Below are 12,676 nucleotides of genomic sequence, written 5' to 3' on the forward strand. Positions count from 1 at the left end.
GAGGTCCCGTGTTTCTTCATGATAGGTGATGGTTTGACTGTAGAACATGCTGCTGTATTTGCTTAGTCTGCTTTTTCATATTGACTTTGATAGAGATGCAAAGATTTGCCAAACTAGCAAATAGGCTTCCTCCAATGTAGAGCTACTGTTGTAGTTTAGGATCCCTTCTAACTGTAACATCTTATTTAGATGAGCTCCTGATGGTTCTCTGTTTTTTTATTTTTTGGTTATCTCTTGAAATTCGGTTTTTATTTTCTTCCTTTTCACAAGTTGGCTGGAAGTCCTGTGGTATTGCTTTCATAAATAGTGTCACAAGTTTTTCTTACTTTCTCCTTTTATTTAGACATTTACATTTACTAGCAGATGGGTTGAATTTAAGTGTTCTATTTCTAGGTTCTGATTTTTTAAAATTAAAAAAAAATTAGCTTACTTAAAAAAATTATATATTTACAAATTAAGGTCCCAGTCATATGTACATTAGGTTTTAAAGTTCTTAGGACCAATATTTCAGATTATGGTTAAAAAAGGAACTCTCATTAACATGTCTTCAGAATTCAGAAAAATATATTTAACTATGTTAATATGTCTTTTTTGTGTTTATCTCATTTCTATTAGATATTAAGTTCCTTATCTAATGATACTTTTGTTGTAATTAAATAGATTTGAAGGTCACTTTAGAGAAAAGTAACTTATTTTTTCAGTGACTTTTCCCCTAAATTTAAAAAAAAAAAAAAATTGGGACTTCAGTGGCTGAGACTCTGAGTTCCCATGAGGGGGCCAGGGTTCAATCCCTGGCCAGGGAACTAGCCCACATGCTGCAGCTAAGACCCAGCACAGCCACATAAATAAATATTTTTTTAATGGGCAGAATTAATCTCTCATTTCAGTATATTGTAAGACAGACCAGTGAAACAGTACTATCTATTAAAAAGTCCTGGACTTTCCATTTATTGTTTCTTCTTACTGGTTATTATTATATATATGAGGGCTTGATTTCTCTGTGTAATTTTATATCTTACCATTTTACTACGTTTTCTTAATTGTTTGGAATAATTTTTCCATTGTTTTTTTGTTTGTTTTTCAGTTAAATGTATTATTTGCAAATTGGGGTAGAGATAGTCTCCTTTTCCCCTAACCCATGCACCTGTCCCCAGTTGTTATGCCTCTAATTGCTTTTTTCTTTAATTTTTTAGTTAACTACTTAATTAACTATTGGCTGTGCTGGGTCACGCTGTGCGTGAGCTTTCTCTAGTTGTGGCGAGGCGGGGCTCCTCTCTAGTTGCTGTGCTCGGGATTCTCATTGCAGTGGCTTCTCTTGCTGAGGAGCGCGGGCTCTAGGGTGTGTCGGTCTCAGTCGTTGCGGCTCATGGGCTCTAGACCTCAGGCTCAGTACTTGCAGTATGTGGGCTTAGTTGTCCCATGGCCTGTGGAACCATCCTGGACCAGGGATTGAATCTCTGTTTCTGCACTGGCAGATGGATTCTTAACCGCTGCTGCTGCTGCTAAGTCGCTTTAGTCGTGTCCGACTCTGTGCAACCCCTAGAAGGCAGCCCACCAGGCTCTGCTGTCCCTGGGATTCTCCAGGCAAGAACACTGGAGTGGGTTGCCATTTCCTTCTCCATGCATGAAAGTGAAAAGTGAAAGTGAAGTCACTCAGTCGTGTCCAACTCCTAGCGACCCCATGGACTGTAGCCCACCAGGCTCCTCTGTCCATGGGATTTTCCAGGCAAGAGCACTGGAGTGGGGTGCCATTGCCTTCTCTTAACCACTAGGGAAGTTTTAATTTTCTCGACTAATTGCATTAGCAAGTACGTATCATATTATTTATTAGTTAAGTCCTTATTTTTCTTGACTTTAGTGAAAAATCTTTAGTGTCCCCACCCCCTTTAGGTTGTTGGTTTCCTTTTTTTAACAGCTGTATTCATGAGCGATAGAGTTTACAAACTGTAAATTCTTAAAGAGATGGGAATACAAGACCATCTTACCTGCCTTCCGAGAAACCTGTATGCAGGTCAAGAAGCAACAGTTAGAACTAGACATGGAACAATGGACTGGTTCCACATTGGGAAAGGAGTACATCAAGTCTGTATGTTGTCACCCTGCTTATTTAACTTCTGTGCAGAGTATGTCATGTGAAATGCCAGGCTGGATAAAGCACAAGCTGTAATCAAGATTGCTGGGAGAAACATCAATAATTTCAGATATGCAGATGACACCACCCTTAAGGCAGAAAGTGAAGAGGAACTAAAGAACCTCTTGATGAAGGTGACAGAGGAGAATGAAAAAGCTGGCTTAAAACTCAGCATTCAAAAAACTAAGATCATGGCATCTGGTCCCATTACTTCATGACAGACAGATGTAGAAAAAATGGAAACAGTGACATTTTATTTTCTTGGGCTCCAAAATCACAGCGGATGGTGACTGCAGCCATGAAATTAAAAGACACTTGCTCCTTGGAAGAAAAGCCATGACAAACGTAGGCAGTGTATTAAAAAGTGGAGACATTGCTTTGACAAAGATCTGTAAAGTCAAAGCTACGGTTTTCTCAGTAGTAATGTGCAGATGTGAGAGTTGGACCATAAAGATGGCTGAGCGCGGAAGACTTGATGCTTTTGAACTGTGTTGGAGAAGACTCTTGAGAGTCCCTTGGACTGCAAGATCAAACCAATCAATCCTAAAGGAAGTCAAGCCTGAATATTCATCGGAAGGACTGATGCTGAAGCTTCAATACTTTGGCCACGTGATGTGAAGAGCTGACTCATTGGAAAAGACCCTGATGCTGGAAAAGATTGAGGGCAGGAGGAGAAGGGAGTGACAGTGAGATGGTTGGATGACATTATCAATTTGATGGACATGAGTTTGAGCAAACTCAGAGAAATGGTGAAGGACAGGGAAGCCTGGCGTGGTGCAGTCCTTGGGGTCGCAAAAAGAAATGACTGAGTGACTGAAAAACATTTACCCGTTACAGCTGTACTTCAGTGATTTTTTTTAAAGTAAATTTATAAGGTTGTTCAACCATCACCAAAACGTATTTGTAAATGTTTCTGTGACTCTGAAAAGTTCCTGTGTCCTTTTACAGTGACTCTTACGTTGAGAGGTATATGATGATTTATTTGTATGCATGTGTGTTTATATCCTATACCTTGTAAATATTTAGTTTTGTCATTTAAGGAATTATTCATTTTTTACAATTGAAGTATAGTGGGTTTACAGTATTAGTTGCAGATGTGTAAAACAGTGATTCAGAGTTTTTGTAGGTTATATTCCATTCATGACACAGTGGTAAAGAACATGCCTGCCAGTGTGGGAGATGCAAGAGCCTCAGGTTCAGTCTCTGGGTCGGGCAGATCTCTGAGGGCATGGCAGTCCACTCTAGTGTTCTTGTGTGGAAAATTCCATCGACAGAGAAGCCTGGTGGGCTACAGTCCAAGGGGTCAAAAAGTAGGACAGGACTGTGTGTGTGTGCACGCATGCACACGCACACAGACAGACAGATGCACACAGACAGACACACACCCCATTTAAAGTTGTAATCATACATTTCCCTGTACGGAACAGTATATCCTTGTAGCTTATTTTATACATGGTAGTTTGTACTTTTTAATTCCCTAACTCCGTCTTGTCCCTTTCTACTTCTTCCCACTGATAAACACCAGCTTGTTCTCTGTATCCGTGAATTTGTTTTGTTATATTCATTTTTTGTTTTATTTTTTAGATTCCACATATAACGTGTAATATTTGTCTTTCTCTGAGTTAATTCAGTAAGCATATTACCTTCTAGGTCCATCCATGTTATTCTTCAAAAGAAAAAATGTCATGCTTTTTTTTAATGACTGAGTAGTATTGCATTATATATATACACACACCCCCCCCCCCCCCCCACACACATTATACCACATTAAAAAAAATCTGATCTTCTTAATCCATTCATCTGGAAACTTAGGTTACTTCTGTATCTTAGCTATTTTAAATAGTGCTGTTATGAACATTAGGAGGCATGTATCTTTTTGAATTACTGTTTTTGTTTTCTTCAGGTATATACCCAGGTATGGGCTTGCAGGATCTTAGTTCCCCAACCAGAGACTGAACCCAGGCCCAGCACAGTGAAAGTGCTGTGTCCTAACCATTGGACCACCAGGAATTCCTCATTTTTAGCTTTTTAAGGATCCTCCATACTGTTTTCCACAGTGGCTATACCATTTTACACTCCCACCAACAGTGTAGGAGGGTTCCCTTTTCTCCACACCTTCTCTTGCATTTGTTATTCATGTTCTTTCTGATGATGGCCATTCTTACAGATGTGAGCTAATACATTGTTGTAGTTTTGACTTGCATTTCTTGATGATTAGCGATATTGAGCATGTTTTCATGTGCCTGTTGGCCATCTGTATGACTTCTGTGGAAAAATGCCTATTCAGGTCTTCTGCTTGTGTTTTAACTGGTTGGTTTTTTTGACATCGAGTTGTATGAGCTGTTCAGATATTTTGGATATTAATCCCTTATTGGTCATATCATTTACAAATATTTCCTCCTATTCAGTAGATTGTTTATTTATTTTGTTGATGATTTCCTTTGCTGTGCAAAAGCTTTTCAGTTTAATTAGGTACCGTTTGTTTATTTTTGCTTTTGTTCCCTTTGCGCTCTAGACAGATCCAGAAAAGTACTGCTGTGCTGTGTCAAAGCGTATTCTACCTATGTTTTCTTCTAGGACTGTTACGGTTTCTGGTCTTAAGTTTAGGTCTTTAATCCATTTGGAGTTTATTTTTGTAAATGGTATAAAAACTGTTTTAAGTGGTGTAAGAAAATGTTCTAATTTCATTCTTTTGCATGTAGTTGTCCAGTTTTTCCAGCACTGCTTATTGAAGAGACTGTCTTTTGTCCATTGTATATTCTTATCTCCTTTGTCATAAATTAATTGACCAAAGGTGCATGGGCATTAATTCTTATTTCATTGCTTATTTTTAATATGAGTGTTTAAGTTTTCTTTTTGACATACATTTAAATCAGCAGGCTCAAGTTGTAGTCTTTCTTGGCATAGTAAAAAAGAAGTCTCCTTACAATAAAATGCTGTGCTATTACAATAAAAAGTTTTCTCAGTACAAGAAGATAGCATTTCTTTCGTTTTTTTTAGAAAACAGTATTTCATACTCTGAAACATTTTGTCCCATGTTGTTTGTTAAAGAGGATGGCATTCCCTGTGGATATGTTGGATAATTGCAGTCATGAGGAACTGGAAAATTCTGCTGAAGATTACATGTCAGATCTGAGGTGTGGGGACCCTGAAAATCCAGAATGTTTTTCTCTTCTCAATATTACGGTAAGGCATCCTGCTGTGATTTTTATCAATCTTTTCCACTGAGTTTACAATAAAGTCAGTATCCTTTTATTATCTTTTAAAGTGTTAACTAATCACCTTTGAAAATTTTATCAGAAGACTTCTCAGTAAAATGGATAAATATTGATTTGTTAGTACAGCAGCATGGTCAAATGACTGGTTAGCCATATTTGAGCTGACCCAATTAAATCTACTTTAGATTTGGATATTGTTTTACAAACATTTTTTATAAAAATCAGCAAAAAAAGTTTATTAAAAAACAAAAGAAAAAAATGAGCAAAACATTACATTACACTTTTTTATGTCACAAACCTTCCTTTTCCCAAAATATTAAAATTTCTGACTATATTTTGATAGATCATTAGGCATAAAATTATTAGAATTCTGGTGTGAATTTGATGACAGGCAAATTCTGTAACCTCTTTAGGCCTCAGGTTTTTCTTTTGGCAAATGATGTTTATTTAATGAATTCTTAGCTTCTTCCAACATCAGTATTTTACAGTTCTTTGAACGACAATATTATGTATAAATAGGGAGTTAGCGTTCCAGAGTGTAAAGAATCTGACTGCAGTGCAGGAGACCCGGGTTCAATCCCTGGGTTGGGAATATACTCTGGAGAAGGGAATACCCACTCCAGTATTCTTGCCTGGAGAATTCCATGGACACAGAAGCCTGGCAGTCTACAGTCCATGGGGTCACAAAGAGTCAGATACGACTGAGCAGCTTTCATTCACTGAAGGAGGAAAAGATTTAAAGTATTGTATATATCTCAGGGGCAAAATACCCTAGTGTCTTTTACTAGAAAATGAAATTTTTTTCTTCCTCAAATGGTCTAAATAACAGATGATAAAAAATTTTAAATCATTTTGTAGAGCATATCATGTTTTATTTTTATTCAGATGCATAGCTAGAGCACAGTGATATTTATTGAAATGCTTTCATTTTTCTCCCAAGTTAATAAAATTCCTGCAAAAGCAAAGTCTATCTCATTTGGTCTTTTTTGTTTTTTTTTCCTCTGGAGACTAGAAATATCCTCTGTGAAAAGAAACTATGCAATTAGTGTTAATGTATGTTTAAACTTTTGGTAGAAACACGGTGTTTTTGATATTTTCTTTACCAGCTCTTCACTAATGTTTAATCAATTGTCATTTCAGATTCCTATTAGCCTGTCAAATGTAGGCTTTGTACCTCTCTATGGTGGAGATCAGACCCAGAAAGTTCTTGCTCTTTTTGCACCAGAGGACTCACTCACAGGTCTCTATTTTGCTTAATCTTTATAAATTGAGGAATTCCTCCCCCCCCAAACAATTAGAAATTTATTAAAAGATAGCTACATGAAGGGATTTGGTGGGGGGGAAGCTTATTTCAAACTGTAAATTTAGGAAAATAAAATTTCTCAGTTGGTTAAATATTTAGTGAGTGAAATACAATAAGATAGTATAAATGGGGCTGCCACACTGTATTATAAAGTATGGGTATATTTAAGAGTATCCTTAAAAACCTACAAAATAGTAATATCATGTACTTTAAGACTTCGATGCTAACCATCATTTATTCTCTTTTAGCTGTGGCGCTTTACCTTGCTGATCAGTGGTGGGCTATTGATGATATTGTGAAAACATCTGCCCCTTCTAGAGAGGGGCTTAAGCAGGTAACAAGACCCTGTTGTTTTAGAAGTGTTTCTTAAGAGACCATTTCACGATGTGTTTCCCACAAACAGGGATAGTTTTTGAAGTTACTGGGCTATTCTCCATTTTAGGGTACCTGGTGATATTATACCCTTTCATTGTTCCATTGTTACAGTGAAACTGGCACTTAAATTGGGCTTCCTTGATTTTAATGTGAGGGAGTAGGGATTGAGTATTGAGGGAGGATGAATGAGAACCTGTGGTTTAATTGATCTGGAGTTACCCACATCAACCTCAGGTTCTGATTTTTCCTTTTGGGTGGGAAAAAGCTTATTCTCTCTGTGTGGTTGCTTAGGTTCTCTGTCTCTAGGAGAGACTGACCAGGAAACTTGCTTATGAGTAGGGCCATTTTGGGTGGTCCATTCAGTGTTCCAAACAGTGTAGTGGAGAGGAGGTCCTCAGTAGCATACTGTAAAACTTAATCCTTTTTTCTGTCCCCGTCATCGTTTTATCAGTTACTTAGAAGATGACATAATTGGCATGCTTATCATGCCACAGTGCCGGAAGAGAGAACTCATCTGTAGAGGCAGAATTAAGAAAGCAAAGGATCTAACATGATGAAAATAAACTAGTGGAAAAGGTAAAATAATATCTATGGGTTCAGAAAATTAACTGTATACCATGAAGATCAAACTAAAACAGCAGCACATATGAAAAAGATTGGGCTTTAGTTAATTAGAAGTAAAATCAAGGAAAGAAAGAAAGCTAATAAAAACCTTAAGTTTATACAGAAAAGCCCCATTATCATATCAGTATCTTCAGTTTTTATTTGCAGTAGCTGTATCCGCTGACATGCAGAGAGATATTAGGGATCTGAAGCCATTTCAAGGGATAAGACTGGAATGGCAGGAGTACCCAAAATCATATTAGATTAGTCTTTTTCTGCATTCAGCTTTGATATGAAATTTAGGAGAATATAATGGCTGTTTTCAAATATTTGTAGACTCTGTGGTCCAGAATATCAAGCAAAGTATAGTTTATGGAAAAGAGATTTCATTCAGTTCAATGTGAGGATGAATTTCATGCTGGTCAGAGCTGTTGAAGGAAGGCATGGGTTACCTTGTAAGCTGGTGAGCATGGTCATTTCAGGTGGTGTTTGGTATTGGAAATCTCTTTCCAGGGAGGTTTTTGGTAGTAGTGTGTGTGCCTAATGCTTTTTTCTCTCCCTTCCCCTAATTAGACATTCTTGTTTTTCTTTGAGGAAAGTTGGGGCGGGCGTGTAGATTTCATGGCTAGACTCTTGTGTTTAGCTGTGACAGGTATCTGTGGGGAAAACCCCACTGTTCAGTGTCAGGCAGTTGATGAGGGGGTCCCTGTGACTGTGTAGCGCTGCCTGTAGGAGGTGAGGATCTGTTTCCATTCTGTGATTGACCCAAGTTTTGTTTTCATCAGACTGCCCTGGTGTCACCGTCATTGCCCATCTGGTCTGGTGGAGGGGTGTGTGTGTGCATGTGCGCGTGGGGAGACAGGTATTCCTGAGGGTTGCATAACAAACACATGACTGTTAAATGACCATTTTACCTGGAAAGGATGAGACAGATGCCTTTCCCAAGAGCATAATTACGGCTTTCCTCATCAAATGAGATGATTGTTTTTAAAGTCTTCAGGGTAACACTAAGCTTTTGTCCCTTTTATTTTCTTTACTCTTTTTGTGTGTGTAGGCTGGAATGGGTGAAAAGAGTTGACGCACTAGAGATGTTGGGGGCTGCAGTTAGAGTTTGGGAAGACCTGGGATCTGGGCAGTTGGAAGCCAGAAGAGAACACTGACCGCTGAAGTGGAGATGCTGGGCATTGGTATATTGGAAACCTGCTTGCCCATTTTAGAATTTTGCTGTGAAGCATTACTTCATGCATAATTTGTATCCATAGAAATGGATTGTTATTGGTGTGAATGACTTGGTCTCATCTTTGTGATAATAAAATGGTTTACAAGTCATTTTGAATGTATTCAAAATGCTCTGAATGTCAGTACAAGATGCGGAACCAGGGAGTGAGGTAAATTGCATCTCTCAGTTGATGCGCATTATAACTGTTGTGCCTGGTGTCTGACTCTCTTTGTAGGTGAGAACTCTTGGGGAGAGAGTGGTTCTGTATGTTCTGAATCGAATTATTTATAGAAAGCAGGAAATGGAGAGAAATGAGATCCCATTCCTGTGTCATAGCAGTACTGATTATGCTAAGATTCTGTGGAAGAAAGGAGAGGCCATTGGGTTTTATTCAGTTAAGCCTACAGGTGAGTCTTTAAAAGTTATTTAAATAAAATATTTATTATGTAAACTCACTTTCTGGACCCCACCTATATCAATGTCCCTTTTAAATTGGTATCTAAAGTACAAATTGAGATGATTTTACTCAGTATTTCTTGTGAGTGCTTTGATTCTATGTAAGTGAGGATTGTTAGGAAAGTCTTGAAAAAAAGATTAAACATGTGATAGGAAAATTTCGCCACGTATGTGAAGAAAGTTGTATGTTGAGGCTCAAATTTGTTTTCTCTCCCTCCCGTTTCCTTCCCTTTATTTAAAGGTCCTTGTTCTACTTCGATTCCTGTTCTGTCACTATTTCCAACTTTTTCCAAAGCCCCTTTCTACCCGTGGACCCGATGCACAGCCTTTCTCTTCTAGTTTTAGCTGATTCAGCCTGATGGGTTAAAGGCCGCTTTGCTAATTACCATGAAAAACAAAGTGCTTTAATATATTTAGAGAATCCAAGCATCTTTGACATCATTAATCTAGTCAAGTTTGGATTTCTGATCCCAGGACCCAACTACACCCTATTCCTGAAAGACTAGAGCGGCTTCATCTTGCTCTGTGTGTTCTGTTCATTTAGTTCCCTAGAGCTTCTGGAGCCAGAAAAATCAAACCTGCGTAGTCCATGTGCGTACATACTCCACACCTGACAACCACCGTGTAACAAAGGCAGCCTTGCTCTGCACCTAGGCCAAAAGACCTTTCACAGAGAACGCTCCCATGATTTTTCTGTCTTTTTTATATTTCAGACTTGCCAAATTTAGCTCTTGTGATCAAATGCCCTCTAAAGATCTTACCAAATTCCCTGCTGACTTGAAGGATAGTTGTGACTAATAATACCTTATTCATATAATTAGTGGACATTTATGATGAGAATTAGTATACATAGTCAATGAAAGGGAGGTCACTTTTTCTCAAGAATAAATAAAACTGTGATCTATAGTTTTAAATGGTTTGGTGTAGTAAATAAGTCTCTGTTAGTATGCTGTTTTATTCTTGTATAAATTTGAAGCAGAACCAGTAATTATGTAACTCCAGAAAGATACCATCATTTTGAGGCAGAATAATGATGTTTGTTTAGTGGAAGCCTAGTGCTGTATTGCATAAAGACATCACTTTATTGGCTTAAAATGTTTTCATACATTTGGGGCTGGAGTATGTTTCAGTTACTATATGCTTTATTTTATACAAGATAATTCCTATGGAAATTAAAGGCTTGTTGCTGCTCATACTGGCTACAGCAGGGTTTCCTACTTGAAACTAGCTTATAGACATTTGAAGTACATGAGAGTGTATGCTTTTTCATTTAGAGCATCTCTAGATGAAAGACACACAGTTAGTACCGGGCACAGCACTCCCCTCTCAGTGTTTCTGGTCGGGACTCGATTCCAGGCGTTGGGCCCTCTTTGATGTGTGTCCGGGGCTCCTCCTCTGCTTTGGGGCTCCTCCTCTCCTTTGGAACCTGGCTTCTGTTTTCTGTTTCTGGCATTTAACTCAGATTTATATGCTTTGGCTTCCAACTGCTACTTGTCTGCCCCTCTTAGCACCTTCCATTCATCCCTGCTAACTGCCTTACGGCCTGTTTGTCTTTTTCCGCTTTAAGCTCTGGCTCTCGTCAGCCAGAGAACAGTGGACTTAGATGTGCTTATGCTAGCCTTTGAACCTGTAACCATCTAATTCAGTCTGGAAGTAGTTTTCTACAAAAGAAACCCATGATTGTAAAAAATTGCCCAGGACAAAAACTGAAACACTTTGTGATAGAAATGTTCTTAATGTATTGATACGTAGCAGAGAAAAACTGTACCAGTAGCAAAAAGATAAAGTCTTTATTAAATACATTTGTAGTTGAATGAAAGTCTGTGATTATCACTCATTATTCATGATTTTTTAAATAAAATGCAAATCAGTATATAGGGTTATTAGTAGGAACATAAAAATTATCTTGATATATAAGAGGAGACTGTTCATGAGGTCAAATCTAATTATAGGAAATGAAGCTCAAGAAAATATATAATTTTGGGGGGCCTGAAATAAATTATCATGAGAGATTTATAGTTTGTTTATCTTTTGGGTTAGGTAGATGTCAGATTATTAAAAATAGTTTTTAGCAGATCACTGTATAATATCTGATACAGAACACTAAAGAGAGCTTGCAGGGTTGAGTAACATCACTGTAATAAGATTTTCTGGTCCCTCCTACGGTTATTAAGCATTTGATCTACAGAAATAAAAGGGACAGAATTAGTGCTTGCTGTGTTTTGGTAGTAGGTAATGTTTGTTCATGGACTCATAAACTGAAAAGATAAAGGTAAGCTCTATATATTTCATTAAGAGAGAGATTTTCAGTAAAATCTTATTTTTTGCTGAATAATTTTCCAAATGTATAATATACTTGTGTTTTGATCCATCATATAATAATATTAATTTTAAGGAAAACTCAGAATTACTTTTGAATTGGTACTTAGAACCTTATGGTCACAAGGAATTTTAAAAATTTATATTTAAAAAAATGTATATTTATATACAGATATGTATTTACAGAGGGGAATGATTAGGTAATCAATACATAACCCAAACATAAAAATATATTACATCAAGATAACAGTGTGTAGAATAAATAGAATAGAAGGCAGGGTGGAGAGGAATGATGTAAACGTTTTTACTGTTAATAGTTAGTTCCTTAGTAAGGAACAGTTTGTTCAGTGTGTGATGACAGTTATCAAATCAAATTGATAATAGTTTTTAGGGTCCATTTGCTACATTTAAAAGAGTAGTGATATAGTTTTTTTCTTTAATCAATATTGTTTGTTTGAGAAGGGATGGGGCGACTTCTCTGGCAGCCCAGTGGTTAAGACTCCGCACTTTCACTACAGGGGACAGTGGGTTCAATATCTGCTCAGGGAATTAAGATCCCCCACATGCCCTAAGGCCAAAAACCAAAAAGGAAACATAGTAAATTTATATAGAGAATCCTGGCAGACACCATGTTAGTTAATAGATCATGGTTAACATTACCAAGAATAAAACGCATCACTATTAGAGACCCCAGTATGGTATACTGAGAAGGACACCACATCTTTTCTGTACTGTTTTTGCCCCAAATGCATAATCTTAATTTTATTATGAGAAAACACTAGATAAAGCCAAATTGGAGGTTATTTTACAAAGTAACTGATCAGTAACCTCCAAAAGTATCAAGATGATGAAAGACAAGGAAAGGAGGAGGAAGTGTCAAAGACCAGAGTTTAGGAGACATGAAACTAAATACCATATGGAATCTTGGATTGGATTCTGAAACAGAAAAAGGGTATCAGTAGACAAACTGCTGGAAGTTGAATCAGGTCTGCAGTTTTGCTGATAGTCTTCTATCAGTGTTGAAGTCCTGGTTTTGATAATAGTATTCTGGC

The 12,676-nt window shown here is 37.4% G+C and overlaps 1 protein-coding gene across 3 annotated transcripts in view; it reads left to right on the top strand.

Moving 5' to 3' along the window:
- FAM169A (family with sequence similarity 169 member A) overlaps nucleotides 1-12,676 on the top strand; it is a 68,206-nt gene that overhangs the window by 14,275 nt on the left and 41,255 nt on the right. For all 3 annotated transcript variants that reach the window (XM_013972678.2, XM_018065539.1, XM_018065540.1), the window contains exons 2-5: nucleotides 5,183-5,317; nucleotides 6,490-6,589; nucleotides 6,901-6,986; nucleotides 9,085-9,256. In XM_013972678.2, coding sequence (XP_013828132.1) covers nucleotides 5,186-5,317; nucleotides 6,490-6,589; nucleotides 6,901-6,986; nucleotides 9,085-9,256 — 490 coding nt within the window. In that variant the 5' untranslated portion in view covers nucleotides 5,183-5,185. The remainder of the gene's footprint in view (nucleotides 1-5,182; nucleotides 5,318-6,489; nucleotides 6,590-6,900; nucleotides 6,987-9,084; nucleotides 9,257-12,676) is intronic.

This window comes from Capra hircus, chromosome 20 (assembly GCF_001704415.2).
Source record: "Capra hircus breed San Clemente chromosome 20, ASM170441v1, whole genome shotgun sequence".
In the NCBI taxonomy this organism is placed as follows: Eukaryota; Metazoa; Chordata; class Mammalia; order Artiodactyla; family Bovidae; genus Capra; species Capra hircus.